Below are 15,537 nucleotides of genomic sequence, written 5' to 3' on the forward strand. Positions count from 1 at the left end.
GCACCATGTCCTCAGAAAGCACATTAACAGCTGCTTATTAACATGGTAATCCAACATATAAAAACAAAATATTACTCCAAGGTAACATAACATCCACCCTTTGTAATGATACATTATACATCTTCTATTTATTAGGTGGATTCAATGGGGTATGACATCTTGATGATCTGCCCAGTGCCCACTAAACATGAACGAACCTTAAATGAAATCTTAGCAAAACAGAGTTTACTGAGCGTTAATAATGTTAAGCTAGGGAGAGATCCCTTTTCTCCCCCATGCATCAGTATCTTATGTCAACATAGTTAATGGAACTTTTGTGCTGTTATTTTTAGTCTGTATGTTCCGTCCTCCGAAGTATCAAAAGAAGTTTCTCCAAGGCTGTCTCCCTGGCGGTAATAACGCATGGCCAAGTGGAAGGCAAGAGGCAGTTTTCTCTTCATGCCGATCCTCCCTGTGGCTAACACAAACACACACACAAGTGTTCTACCATTACCATGGAAATATGGGGTGGTAGAGGGCCTTGGGAAGGATGAGAAGGAGAAGAGGGAGAAAGAACATTAGCATTTGTGTTAATTTATGCCACAAAAACATTGATTCATGTAAAATGCATGTATTTATAATTAATAATTTATTAATTAATACAATCTAGTGTAGTACAACTAGAATGTAGATGGGATATGCCACAGTATGGATCTACACAGTCACACACACACACACACACAGATGTACGCACAAACACACATTCACACACACCAACAATCAACAATTACAAACAAATCAAACATACAATAAGAAACATTAATGTATAGTATATGTCATGTAAGGTGGCAATATTACCAAATGCATGACAGCCCTTGATAACAACTACAAAACGCATAAAAAAACAAGACATAAAGACTAAAGCCATTGTACTAAAGCTAAATATATCAGTGTATGCTGTAGAAGCATATCAGTATGCCCTCCTATGAGGAGGCAGTGGATGACAATCAGAGTAATACCTTAAAACACAAGGACAAAAGGACAAGGACATCCTGAACATCAGCTTTAACAACCTGACACAAACTGATACACTCAACAACACACACATAGTTCATAGTGTTGCTTGTGAAGCATTGCTCTCACTGTCTACTTAGAGTACTACAGCAGTAGTACAACTGGTCAAACATAACAGTACTGGCCATTGAGATGAAAACAGTATGAGCAGGCATGTGCTGTACCTGGTCATGGACTGTAAAGTGCAGATTGGAGGAGGAATGCTTCTGGTTCATACAGTAGCTACAGTATAACAACACATACTCTTGTCCAGGGTTTGAAATGACCTATGACTCTTAGGGGGAGTCCCGTAAAATCGTAGCATTACAGCTTCCCTTAGTCTGTTGCTCTGCTCCATTAGTGTCAGAGGTTGTGCTTCTCATACTTAACCCTCGTGCTGCCTTCGGGTCACATGACCCAAAGGTTCATAACGAACCATCGTTGTGTTTACCCAATTTTACCCAATACAAAACCAAATAAAAATAATTTTCTTTTAACCTTCGCAATGTGGGGGGTCTGAGACAGCCCAACGGTTAAAAGAAAATGCTTCACTTTGTTTTTGTATGCGGTAAAGTTGTCGCAATACGACGGTGGGTCACAATGACTGATGGGTCAGAACGACCCGAAGATAACACAAGGGTTAACACAGCTAGACGTTGCCATCTTTGCTCCCGTCACACAAAGGTGGGTTGAAGGTCCTCTTTGAAGTTTACGACAGGGTGAGAGGAGCGCCAGAGGCTGGGGTTTCCTTCGTATTCGCTGTCTGAGGAGTCTGAAGAGCTGTCTGTGAGGGGGTAGGAGCCATGCTCCAGGCAGGCGTCACAGTAGGGACGGTGGTAGTAGCAATAGTCAGCTGAGCTGCTGGAGTCTGTGTCGCAGTAACCACACGAGTCTCTGACACTTCTCCCTCCGGCCCGAACGTGCCCCACCTCGCCAACCCCGACCCCCTCTCCGTCCGGTAGGGGGGCCTGTCCTGAGAACGCAGAGATGGAGCCTCTATGAAGGGGAGCTGTCTTGGAGACACGCCTGGCCCGCCTGTCCTTTACTCGGTTTTCCTTTACATCACTGCCTACGAGCCAGAGGGGGCTGGTCTCCATGGCATCCGTCTCCGCCTGTGTTTTCGACGAATGTTTGTCAGGCGAGAGGGGTCCGGTGACCTCCCTCCTCCAAGCCGAGGCAGGGGGCTCCGATCCTGGATAGAAACAGGCAGGGGCACCCCATCTGGGCGAGTGGAAGGGAGGACGACGCTTCCTCATTGCATAGGGGGAGATACTTGGGTAGCAGAAGACAGGGGGCGGATGGGGGAAGTGGGGGGTTGGGACAGACGGGTCTGTGGAGGAGGGTTGGGAGGATCTCCTGGACACCCATGCATGATTAGGTGAACGCAAGGCTGTTTCCAAGACAGCATCCACACTCAGTTCCTGGAGGACTTCCCGTAGCTGCTCATTGCTAATAAATCCTGGTGTCCAGGGCAATGCAACTTGGTCGCCCTGACAACGTATGGGTTCTGGGGTTGTGGGTCCGGAGCCCAGTGAGGAACAGAGGTGAGCAATGTCTTTGGAGGGAGAGACACTGGAAATGGTCTGCATCCCCTCGCTCTCCCTTGCTGTCCTCAGTCCTGTCCTTGTCAACATGGACATCTGAGGCAGGGCAAGGGAGGGAGGCTGGGTTGGCCCCTCCATCTGACCTGCACTTTGGGGGTCTGCACTTGCTCTCCTCTGGCTCCCACTCCCACCATTATCTGGGGAAGCGGAGAGAGGGGCAGAGGGTAGGACAGGAGGAGGTGGAGAGGACGCAGAAGCAGCAGGGATAGAAGACAGAGGGTCAGGAAAGGGAGATAGGAGTGGAGAAGAGAGCAGAGAGTCAGTGTCTCTTGGTGGCAGGGGTGTGGGAGGGCCCTCTGACTGAAGGACTGTGGTCTGGGTGAAGGAGGAGTTGAGGTTGGTAGTGGAAGAGTCCATATCTTGGTCCTGGCGGGGGTGGCTTGCTGACATGAGGCGCAGAAGCTTGTCCTTAGCGTTGTTGACCTGTTCCTGTAGACTGTCGATTGCAGCGTTTTTCTGGCAGACACACACAAACACACAAACATTATGAAGTGGCCTGAAACTTTATTGGTTTTGTGCTTATTTATTTGGGGTTCAGGTCTGATTGCTACAATAATTTTGGTGAATCATTGTTGGACCAAGCTTAACACAAGTTGTATGAAGCTTGTTGATATCTTATTAAGTTAATATTGACCAATTAACTACAAAAGGGGTGTCGCTCAACAAATAAATCCACAAAAATCCACAACCGTTGGGCCAAAACACAGGATATGTCCACATAAATACCTAAAACATTCCCTAAAAGTTCCCTTCAAATCGAGAAATGGGGGGCGCTACAAATGCAAAACATGGGTGTGGCTTAACACAAATCAGACTATAAATCGGAAACTGGGCAATAATTTCAAACTCACAGGATATGTTTCATAACAATGTTGAACCACGTGAGTAAAACTATTTAGAAATCGCTCAATAGGTGGAGCCACCAGTTTCAATAATGTGCACGGACCTGGCACAGATTCGGCTATTAATCAGTTTGTCCAAACATCACCAACCTGGTGAATATTTTGAATTGAGCTGTTGAAACATGTCCACCTAGTGTTTTCCAAACAGACCAATAGGAGTGACGGCATTTCCGTGGGCCTGGTGCAAATTGCGCCATACATCAATGAGTTTGTCCATACGTCACAAAACGTGGTCGGTTTTTACCAAATTGAACAAAGTTTGGAAAAATATTTTGAAATTGGCCAAAAGGGGGTGCCACAAAAGATCAGTGTTGACTGGTAATGCGTAACGGTAATAATTTTATCCAGTAGTTTTTTTTTTCTTTTTTCAAATTACTTATGAACTATATAAATTCCAGTAACTAGTCAAATCTGGACTAGATTACCAAGGAGACTCTACAGACTCTTCAAAACACCGTTTCAGATTTCATAACCTTTATTCTATTTGTAAAAATGCAGAAAAGAGCTGGCTTGAACCCCGGAATTGCCATTTGCAGCTACATTATATTTGTTATTCTGTCAGTTGCACATCCCCATTACCCCAAAATTGAACCATGCATTATCTATCGAGGTGCATTATGAAATAAGTTAGATTAATTATAGAACCTCATTGAGGAGCATTTTCATGGAGGTGTTTTCCCCGAGCAGGTCATAGACCTCGTCCTGGCTGTAGGCAGATGGCATGCTCTTACTGGGACTGCTGAAGTACCTGCAACAGCACACACACACACACGCACACGCACACACGCACACACACACATACAGATGGATGTTTCAGTTCACTCTGTATTTCAGGCCAGCAAGTTTACTGTCATACGTTTCAAAGCATGTATTTGCTGCAGTCTTTTTGGGTAAGGTTCAGAGTTGTTCTCCCAATGTCAGGGTCTATGGAGCCACAGTGTATCTGTAGTGCTGCTTTGTGATAGACTGAGGTACCTGGCCATCTGACTGGGACTGTTGTTCTCCTCCTTGAACCTGCGCCACTGGGTCAGCTGTGGAAGGAATTGGGGGGAAGGGGTTGTAGAAGAGGGGTGTAGGACAATGGTTGGACAATTACAATGGATATATTATAGCTGTTAAAACATGTAGGTGCTGACCAGAACACCGGGTGTGGGCTAGTACGTGTTTCTCACTGTTCAGATAATTGTTTCTGTCTTCTGGAGAAGCATTCCTTCATCCTTACATCAGCAAACCACCCCTCCCACCACATCCTAGCAGAAACCAACACAGTGTCATTAAGGTGGCTTGCACAGCTTGCATGCTGTTGACTCATCAACAACCTATGTGTGAGTCACATACCCTTGGAAAAAAGGGCAGGAACATCGATGCACACATACGCACTCATAGTAAGCCAGAGGGGCCGGGGTCTGTCCGTCTGGGTAGAATGATGGCTGTCAGACAGGCGTCCTTTCTGTTTCCGTCTCAATGAGCTAGTATTTGGTCTCCGACAAAAGAGCCGCTGTCTCAACCCCCTCTTTTCTAAGAGAGAGTTTTGTCTCCAAATGAAATCACCCAAATTTGATCTCTTTCTGTTTCCTTCCATACCCCACCCCCTTTTTCTCTCTGTATCATGTTGCACAGCCACCCCCCCTTTCCTCTTCCGGTCTCCCCCCCCACCCCCTTCTTCCTTGTTCTGTCTCGTTCCCTTCAATTCTCTTTCTTTCAGTATCCTCTCTCAACACCCTTTCGCCATTTCGCCCCCCTCCCCCCCCCCCCGCCCTCACAGCGGATTGATATGTGGCCGAACCAGACTGACACTGTATGGCCTAATCTGTCTCTCTTACCTGAGGCACAAACAGCAGACAGTTGGTGGCAAAGGTGCAGATGAAGATGGCTCCGGCCACCACACTGTAGACCAGGTTGGGCCAGGCGTGGAGGTAACGCCAGACAGGCAGAGCCACGGCCATGGAGAGGGTCACTAGGCTTACCGCTGTGATAATGGTGGGGGACTGGTTAACTGGAGGCAGGCTGACATTACTAGTCAGACCGGCCAAATATGTCCCATATAGCAAGAGACTACCCTGGAGAGTTGAGAAGAGGCAATGATGTCATGACGTCATGAGAAGAAATTGAATATCTGAAACATGCATGTATTTAGGCCCCCGTGTATTGTATTATTACCTTCAACACAGCAAGAAGAATGATCCATAGGTCTGAGTAGACAGAAGAACAAGAGTCTGTCTGAAATAGAGAGTATGACACGTCCTTCTCCAACACCTAACAGAACACAGAAATACACAGAACACACACACACACAGACACACAAACACATTGGGAAATGGAATGTTAGATTTCCATCTGATGTTTGACATGGTATGATGTGGTAGTAAATAAAAAACACTCCATGATAATACAGATGGTATCTTGGTTACCTTGACCACAGCACCAGTGGAGCGAGAGCATTGAACTGGGTCGGACAGATTCCAGGCCAACAGAACCAAGATGTTCACAAGGATCAGCAGACCTACCAGCCCCATCAGCTGAATGTCCCTGATGATCTGGAACACAACCAGAGTGAGAGGAGCGACACACCTAAATACACACAAATACACACACACACCCAAATACACACTCACAAATACACGCACACAGTGAGGAGTAGTCAGCGTACCACTCTCTTGTCAGGCACCCTCTGTGTGAAGACTCTGTAGAGCCTCCACGTCTTCCCCAGGATAGGCCCAAACACTAGTGTGCTGCCGATACACAGGGTCCACAGCCTAGCCTAGGATATACACCACGCAGCAGGTCAGCAGATACACCCATCACATACACATACAAGAACCAGAAACCGGAAATGCACCCATCCATTAGACATGGTTAATTAATGAGTTAGTGAGTAAAGGAGTTAGTGAGTCAGTGTATAGTGAGTGTGGTGAGTGAATGAGTGAGTTGTTGTTTAGTGAGTGAGTGAGTGAGTGAGTGAATGAGTCAGTCACCACCAGAATATATGGGTTTACCTGTAGCACAGCTCTGGCCTCTCCGCCTGATTGCAGATGTGTATGTTCTTCGATTGCAAATAAGAAGCCACTGATGTACGTGAGGACACTCCCACACAGAGTCAGAACATTCAGGTTAGGACTGGACATCTTCACTATTCTGAGAGAGTACACACAAAACACCGTCGGCACACTCCAGTGTCAAGCGTCAGCATTCTCAGGTGTGTGTGTGTGAACCTACCTATTGTTCTTAAAGCGCAGGGTGAAGAGCAGGAAACCGAATGCCAGGAGGATGCCAGAGGAGAGCAGGGTCCAGACCACGGCACACAACACCGGAGAGAGCGACCGTCTCGGCAGCTCCTCTGCCGGCTACACCCAAACACACACACAATGATAGCGCAAGCACACACTTTGTTAGGGGTCAATGTGTCTGTGTTCACGTCCAGGAACATTAGGAACTTAACTGTCCCTTTAAAAGGGGGGTTGGAGTGACCCGGTCCATAAATATGAGGCGGGGATAGGCATGCTGTCACTTTCTAAATAGAAACTAACAGCCGAGAGCCCCTCTCTACAAGCTTTTCTTCAGCCCCGTTGTCTCTTGCACTGCTGTGGCCATTCTAAACACACATAGGTAAGTGGAATTACTTCATTAGTTACTTCGTTTGGAGTTATTTAATTTGACAAATATTTAGACCTTCTGAAACCTAGTTGACATGGGCCTTTTCCTGTTTTATATGTATGACAAAAACGTGAGTGAAAAGTGACAGGGTGTGCCGGGCAGGGCGGGGGGGGGGGGTTGGGAAAACATGCAGAGAATGGCCTGTGCCGGAATTGAACCCGGGCCTCTGCATTAGGGCCTTAGCCCAAGCAGTACGCGCTCTATAGGGTGAGCCACCAGGGCAGGGCGCCCCTAGAATATAGTACATATCTACTGTGTTTATTTGTGTTATGTTCGTGTTATAGTGCTAGACAGTTAACTGTGTATACCCCTGTAGACTGTTGTAGAGTGAATGATATGCTATGACAGATGGTGACGTTTTCCTGCCAACCTCTCTCTTCCTCTATTGTTAGTCAGTATGAGTCTTTCCCAGCATGTAAACTCCCTATCAGCCGCACATAAATTACATGTCTCAATGAAACATAACACCATATGCTTTCTGGTATTGACGTTTAATCACGTTTGGATGACAAGTTGGGTATAGCTGTGAAAAGCGCCCAGAGCAGCTTAAAACAGATCTAAAGAGAGAGACTGGAAGATATAGATAGAAGTTGAGGAACAAAGTGAAAGAGAGAAAGTTTTTTTTTGATCCACCAGCTGACTCCATAAAGATTAGTGATGCATCTGTTATGTTCCTGGCTGTGTTCCCAGTCATGGCTTTGGCTGGAGCTCTGTTGTCGGAGGAGTCCTTCCTGTGCCCTATCTGTTTGGATGTCTTCTCCCACCCCGTCACCACCCCATGCGGGCACAACTTCTGCAAGAACTGCCTGCAGGGCTACTGGACCACCTCCAGCGTCTGCCAGTGTCCCATGTGTAAGCAGAAGTTTTACAGACGACCCGAGCTCAAAGTCAACACCTTCGTATCAGAGATGGCCTCCCAGTTCCAGAAGTCTGTGGAGCTGAGGTCCTCTGGTTCTCTCCGGGACCAGACCCCAGCCCAGACTGGGGAGGTGGCCTGTGACGTGTGCACAGGAAGCAGGGTCAGGGCCCTGAGCTCCTGTCTGGACTGCCTGGCTTCCTACTGTGAGACCCACCTGGAGCCTCACCTGGTGCTGCCCTCTTTCAAGAAGCACCAGCTCATTAGCCCGTTACTGACCATGGCAGACAGGATGTGTCACAAGCACGAGCGGCTTTTGGAGCTGTTCTGTCAAACGGACCAGACTTATCTGTGCCAGGTATGTGCCCGGAGAGAGCACAGGGGCCACTGCACGGTGACCCTGGAGGAGGAGAGCAGGCTGAGGAGCGCGCAGTTGGGACAGGCGGAAGCAGAGGTGCGGAACATGATCCAAGGCCGCCAGCAGCAGGTGAGAGACATCCGAAAGACGGTCCAGCTCAGCAAGAGGAACGCGGAGAGGGAAGTGGAGGAGAGTCTTGAGGTGTTCTCCGCTCTGGTGCAATGCCTCCTAAGGAGCCAGGCGGACCTTCTGAAAGCGATCCAGGAGAAGAAGGAAGCTGCGGAGAGGAGGGCCGAGGGGCTCGTCAAAGACCTGGAGCAGGAGATCTCTGAGCTCCAGAGGAGGAGCACTGAGCTTGAGCAGCTCTCCCACACAGAGGACCACCTCTACCTGCTCCACAACCTCCAAAGGCCGGGCGCCCCGCAGCGCAGCAGGAAGTGGGCGGGGTTGGGGGTGCACGGCGTGTTGTTTGTGGGTACGGTGAGGAGAGCGGTGCGCAGGGCTACCCTCCAGCTGGAGGAAGCTGTGCGGGTGGAGGTGAAGAGGCTGTGTGGCATAGAACTGGGGAGGGCCCAGGAATGTGAGGTGGATGTCACCTTGGACCCCGACACCGCCCACCCCAAACTGTTCCTTTCCGACAATGGCAAGCAGGTCCGACACGGAGACAAAACACTTACTCTCCTTGACGGCCCTGCCAGGTTCTTCCCAGGCATCAGCGTGCTGGGCAGGCAGGGCTTCTCCTCTGGGAGGTTCTACTTTGAGGTGCAGGTGAAAGGCAAGGTGGAGTGGGACGTTGGGGTGGGGAAGGAGTCAGTCAACCGGAAGGGGGGGAACACCTTGAGCCCAGAGAGTGGCTATTGGACCCTGGGCCTGAGGAATGGTAAGGACTATTGGGCCCTCACCCCCACCCCTGTGCCCCTTCCTCTGATAGACAAGCCCAAGACAGTGGGGGTATATGTAGACTGGGAGGAGGGGCAGGTGTCCTTCTATGATGTGGAATCTTGTTCTCATATCTACTCCTTCACGGGCTACTCCTTCGCTGAGAAACTCTTGCCCTACTTCAACCCCCATCAGAATAAAGGAGGAGTCAATTCGGCCCCATTGATTATCTCCCCTGTCAATCACACCTGAGACTCCCCCTCTCAAGGAACATACTTTAGTTTGTATTATTTACAATAGTATCTAGAGAAGAGTGTAAAACTTTCGGATCTTCCTACTGTAGTTAATGTAATAAATATGTTTTGAAGGAATCTGTGTTGCATTTCTTAAGTGCGTGTGTATACTATTTACCGTGGTCAGGGTGCAGAGCCTCTGCAGTATGTCCAGACCCTCCTGTGTGTTGACTCCAGGATGGATGAGGCAGTACTGGGAGTCACAGTAAGAGCTGCAGTTAAGCTCTGACTCCATGATTGGACCGGGTTCTCACACACACATTCTGAGGAAACACACACACACAAATACACAGCTACAATGAACAACAGCACACAACACTGACACATTTTCTCCCTCTAAAACAGATGAGTAACCCATTCATCATGTTGCTAGACTAGCGTTGCATGAGCTGATATTCTACTGTACAGTGAAAGTGTCCCCAAATCGCTCAATCGACTCCTGCCCTGATACACCACAATGTGGTGCTGTTGTAAACCTCCATGTGGACTAGTCATTTTTTAAAGAACCTTGCACACTAACATGGATGCATTAACAATGGCCTTGGCATGACATATATCATGGAAAGATGCTGATAAATACACAGAAGTATGTGAGTTTGACTAAACAGACGTGTGACTAGAGGCGTGTGAAACATACTGATGGTACAGTCCTGGCCATAAGTGTTTTGCAAAGTTTGCTGGTTCAGTATTTGAGGAAAATGTTTTCACATGTTTCTATAGAATACCGGAATCACACGCTTTGCAAACACAAAATGTATGTCGCTCCCAATACTTTTGGCCACGGCTGTATATGACCAAACTAAATAAAGAGGGAGACACCGACAGAGAAAGAGAAACAGAAAGAGACAGAGAAAAAGGTTCAATTCAGTTCTTGAATACTTGATTCAAGTGTTCAGGTAACTGTGTGCACAATTACAAAATAATCCTAATTGTAAAAAGGCAGTAGTGAAAGCAGTAGTGTTGGACGGTGTGCAATGTCGTTGCAGTTGTAGAATAGATATATAAAAAAGGTATGAGCTGCAGTTAACAAAGCTGCACCAAAATCTCTGCCATATGGTTGAATAACACATTTTATCGATGTGTGTGCGAACACATTCTGTCAGGACTACCATAATGTTACTACTACTATCAGTTTTAAATCAATTTAGCTCCCTGACAAATAGAGATCCAGTGACCCAGAAAGACTACCAACACCATTCTACTGAGGCATTTTTATGAGGCAGAACACGCACTGCTCTGACATGTCGCTGGCTCAATTACCTTCCCAGGACTGTGATGTCATTGTGCACCGAGTTGTCATCTTTAGTGCTGCACTCTGACTCATCTACTACTTACAGCACTACTATCTACACCTGTGTGTGTGTCACATCACCACATCACTGTCTGGGGACAGACTGAGACTCCCTTTGGGGGTTCCACTTCATCCCAGAATTGATAGCTGATTAATTATGACAGATTTTGGCAGTGAGACAGTTTATCATGTTTTTTAGACAGCTGTGTGTCAATGGTGAGATTCGAGCTGCCATCCTCAATTCTATAGCACTACACCAATGAGATCTTGCTTGAAATATGAGGGCAATATTTTGTCACAAAGACATTTCAACATGCAAGTGCTTTCAATCTGCCTGAGTAATTAACAAGTTAACATTAAACCTTAGAGAAATGAATCCTCTTGCATCAATGATAACTATAACAGGTCTACATAATCTTCAGTAACCTAACTAGGCTTATAATAACAATTTGGTCCGAATTAAGGCTACATTGTAAGCGGTGCCAAATGCCCCGCATTCATGAGTTTGTTTGCAGTGGAAATCTAAAGAGACAATGCTTGCAGTTCTTTTCTGGGTGCCTGGAAATGGCTGGAAATGCCTGTAGTGACTTCCTCTCATCCTTTCGTCACTTTCCCAATTTAGATCACAGCTTTACCAGCTTCACAGGTTTCCTGCTGGTACTGCCGGTCAAAAGAGGTGTTTCCTCTATAGGTTTTGAACTATGAACAAAACTCCTCCACTGTGCTGGGGCCACTAAAGATTGTTCACCACCTAGCCATGGGGGGGTCATTCCCAGATGAACATGATGGTGGGACATGCCAAGGTAGGTCATAGAGGAGAACATGTTTTGACAGTGCTCATGGTAAGGTGTGTCTCCGTCTGTCTTTAGAAGCCACGGTAACCACAAGTAATTCCTCAGCTGCTTGTGGTATGTTGGCCTATATGCTTTACTACTATAGCCTAAAATCAGTTATCTGAAATCCACCACTGTTGCTACAGTATTGAAGCCCAAAGGGCATTTACTGTCAAAACGACACAACAACATTGACAATTCCACGTTGTAGCCTAGACTATGCTACTACTACTCACAAAACCTCTTTTATCAGAAATTGAGTTTAATCCATTTATTGGCCTGTCAATTTCTCCTGCATAATCCTCCTTTCAAGATTAGAGAAGTGTAGCGGGGGAGCAGCGCGGCTCAACCGCGTGCATAAGGTGCCTGCACAAAGCGCGACTAGTGTTTTCCAGGACCAATATTGAAACATTCCTGCTGGGTCCATAATCCGTTTAGCAATGTATTCTAAGCTGATCAAGTTTTAGAATTTCGTTATTGGCACTTCATGCCTTCACCTCGAGCCAACAAAGACACGATTGAAACTACCACATGGCTCTGCGAGCTATGGACCTACATTATTATTAGGTCCAATTTGGGGCACATATATGCCTACAACTAGAAGTAGGCTATGTGTAAATGAAAGTATAGGCTATAGCCTACTTGTAGCTCATAATACCTTACTTTAAAATACACTTTAATAGGCTACTAACACTTTGCCATACAAGCCCTGTAAGTAAACTTGGGCCTAATGCTAAAGCATTAATGCTCTTTCTTTTCCGACCGCTGTGTATACAACCGCCTCTGAATCAAACACGTCATAGAAGGCTATCTTTATAGGGTTCATTTTCAATTTAAATGAAGGCTAATAGTAAAATCTTATTAACAAGAAAAAAAACTGCGGTTCTACTATGTTTGATATTGCCACAACTGAAATTGTATTATTAATATGATTATTTTGTCGTTAGGCTATTCGTTTTATGTCAGATTTGTAGGCTGGGTAATGGGTGACAATTGGGAAACATCAAACTGGTACGCTATCCATCATGATGTGTTAGCATATCTACATGTTTACCAACACACATTGCTATTTCTTAATGATAACAAATCAAACTGAAAAGTATAAAGCGAACCTGATTCATCTGGGTTTCAAAGCCACGATCGATGTCAGAAGAGCGCCCGAGTCCATGCGCCTTGCTGATGCCATCGCTCCACTGCGCGGGTCTCAAAGATTTAAAGTATTCTACAAACTATTCAGCAACATTTGCAACAATTAAAGTTCAACAGGGCAACAGAATCCTATCGCAAACCCGTCTTCTTAATTCAACAAGTAGTGTGCTGTTTTCTATTGTCGGGTTTTCGCTTCTCAACCGGTGTCATGAGAAAGAGAAAATTGCTATGATATCATGAAAACGGAGTGAGTGGGAGGTTGAGAGACAATGAGTAGGGAGGTGTGTCAAATAAGTGGGATGCGCGAATGTGGGGCTTGCGGGTGCGCATAGTTTTAATACGGTTATCCAAATATGTGGTACCGGTGTTCTGACTTTTTATGCTACTGATTTTGCAGTCTTAGCGCAAATAGCCATTCTGACGCTTTCCTTTGTCCTCAATAAACTATAGGCCAGGCCAGGCCATAACGCTCAAATATTTGTCCAGCTACATTTTCACGCTACAGGAGAAACACACAACTGACATCACATCTTAAAAAAGTGTAGCCTAGGCTATATGAAGATGGATTAAAAAGTACAACGTACATATGTGGTTTATTGTTAAACTGTGGGAGGAGTTTAGGTGGCAAAACAATAAGTAACCTAAGTGATATGCCCAACATTAGAATTAATGCATGACAACGCCTCCTTAGAGTAAATTAATTCCTTATAACATCTCGAAGGGTATTACCATGGTCACTTGCCAAAGATACACATTTAGGGACATTCATTTATATTTTCATCTGTTTTGCTATCAAAATCTAAAGTTTTTCATGAGCCATGAAGCCAGCTCAGATAGGCCTATGTGTAGTCCGCTCACCTTATAGAACCCTACTGCTCGGCTATGAACCAGAGGGCTAACACTATGGAAGCATGATTCAAAGACAATAACACTGCGTAGCCTGGCTATACGGTTGACAAACAGTCCATATAATTTGAAAGTGACTGTAACAACAACAAGGTAGCTAGCTATCCAGCCATTGTCCCCAAATAAATATCAAGATTTTCACGAACAAAATGATCGGCCATGCATAGGCCAACTGTCAGCCGAAGCCTGAAGTAGCGAGTTGAATAGCGAATGGGATGTGAGCTTCAAAGTTTTCATATTCTCCAAATATAGGATAAAAAATAATGTTGAATTGACTCATTGTTGTAATTAGTTGTTAGCTTGTTAACGTGTTGCAATAAATTGTAAACAGAGACTTGACTGACCCTGTTACGTCCAGCATTTCACAACACACGCTAAAGACTTTAGCATGGACAAAGAGCACAAGCTCGCATGGCATTGACTTGACGCCTGAAAAGACAGGTGCTGTTGTCTCTGGGGAAAGGGTGGCGCGTGGGACAGGGTGTAACTGGCACATAGGACAGGCTGCCGTCTTTGTGAAAATAAATAATATGAAATAATCGGCGCAGTGCAAAGGAAAAAGAAACATGTTGTTTTGGTCGATAGACAGATGAGGATGATGATAATCATGATGTGAATATGATGTGAATTTTTTAAGCAAAGGGAAAACTTTCCTGACAAGTCATAGGTAAACGTTTCAGTTTCTTGATGTCAGGGTTCTTGAAGCTGCATGAAGGTGTAATTAAAACGTTATGGGGATTTACAGTGTGAGCCAGCATGCATGTGATCATTCCTGACAAGGGAGTGTCATCAACTGAGGGAACGACAAGAGGTGGGAGGAGTGAGAGATCAAGAAAAAAAGTTGAGGAATAGTCAGAAGTTTGGTCCCTCTCTCACACACACACAGGTGCCCCGTTTGTACATGTGTGTGTGGTTGTTAACAGACCTAGGTCTCAAACAGATCTACATGCTGGAAAGGTATGAGTGATATGTGTTCAATAGGCCCTCTGTGTAAACTGGTATGCCTATTTAACACTGTTGTGTATTTTTATGGACTCTGTGTAGCATTTGAATGCAGTCTTATGTCTGAGTGCATTTGACTCTGAACATTCTCTAAATGGACGCAAGTGGGCGAAATATGGACGCAAAAGTCGAGAAAAGCTGTACTTTTGGATCCGTACAAATGTGTATACATACACACACAGTTTGTGTATGTTTCCAAAAAGTCTTACCCCAGCACCCCCCAGCAGATGGCGTTGTGAGCTGATCTAAATTTAATTATGTCTTCCAAGTCTGAAGGTACCGGTATGTCCCTCAACATGACTTGTGATCCAAAACAATCTCAGAGAGGGAAAGATAAATTGAGTAAAAAAATGGGTGACACTAATAATAGCTCTCACTAGAAAGATATCAGAAATTGACCACAAATTCTAGGAGCTATAGAATGTACAATGAAAGTTATATCATCTACTGACATTGAAGGAACAGGAAGCGAGAATGGTGCCCTAAACTGATTACATATAGATTAATCGAACTGCTGACCTGATCCTACAGCTGGTGAATCCCAATAGAACCACACCCCTACCTTCTGAGCTCAGTCACTTAAACTGACAGAGGTCAGCTGTCAGGGAGCTATAGGGCCTCACTGACGCTGTGAGGCTTCAGTTCTCCTCCCTGAGTAGAGGCCCATATCAGGTTCCTCAAAGATCAGGTTTAAGATGGGATGGCCTGAAAGCAGATGGCCTTCAGTAGTGCTAGGGTTACTACAGGAGTAAATATTTAATTTACAAACTCAGCAGAG

The 15,537-nt window shown here is 45.8% G+C and overlaps 2 protein-coding genes across 3 annotated transcripts; one reads left to right on the forward strand and one right to left on the reverse strand.

The window, feature by feature from the left end:
• Window positions 1-133: 133 nt before the first annotated feature.
• Window positions 134-13,064, reverse strand: gpr156 (G protein-coupled receptor 156). The gene is made up of 12 exons (XM_062457179.1): window positions 12,815-13,064; window positions 9,697-9,841; window positions 6,755-6,882; window positions 6,535-6,673; window positions 6,189-6,299; window positions 5,950-6,075; window positions 5,699-5,794; window positions 5,362-5,598; window positions 4,514-4,569; window positions 4,184-4,286; window positions 1,682-3,092; window positions 134-1,426 (listed from the first exon to the last, which is right to left on the reverse strand). Exons 2-11 carry the CDS (start codon window positions 9,811-9,813, stop codon window positions 1,707-1,709), a joined length of 2,499 nt encoding a protein of 832 aa, XP_062313163.1. The 5' UTR covers window positions 9,814-9,841; window positions 12,815-13,064; the 3' UTR covers window positions 134-1,426; window positions 1,682-1,706.
• Window positions 5,955-9,656, forward strand: LOC134017502 (E3 ubiquitin-protein ligase TRIM68-like). Of its 2 annotated transcripts, XM_062457176.1 has the most exons (3): window positions 5,955-6,091; window positions 6,770-7,144; window positions 7,883-9,656. In XM_062457176.1, the coding sequence occupies exon 3, from the start codon at window positions 7,885-7,887 to the stop codon at window positions 9,535-9,537; it is 1,653 nt and encodes a 550-aa protein (XP_062313160.1). In that variant the 5' UTR covers window positions 5,955-6,091; window positions 6,770-7,144; window positions 7,883-7,884; the 3' UTR covers window positions 9,538-9,656. The 2 variants fall into 2 exon arrangements, with proteins under 2 accessions (XP_062313160.1, XP_062313161.1); XM_062457177.1 differs by lacking the exon at window positions 5,955-6,091 and having other exon boundaries at window positions 6,702-7,144.
• Window positions 13,065-15,537: the final 2,473 nt, after the last annotated feature.

The sequence above is a fragment of the Osmerus eperlanus genome, chromosome 3 (assembly GCF_963692335.1).
Source record: "Osmerus eperlanus chromosome 3, fOsmEpe2.1, whole genome shotgun sequence".
NCBI lineage: Eukaryota > Metazoa > Chordata > Actinopteri > Osmeriformes > Osmeridae > Osmerus > Osmerus eperlanus.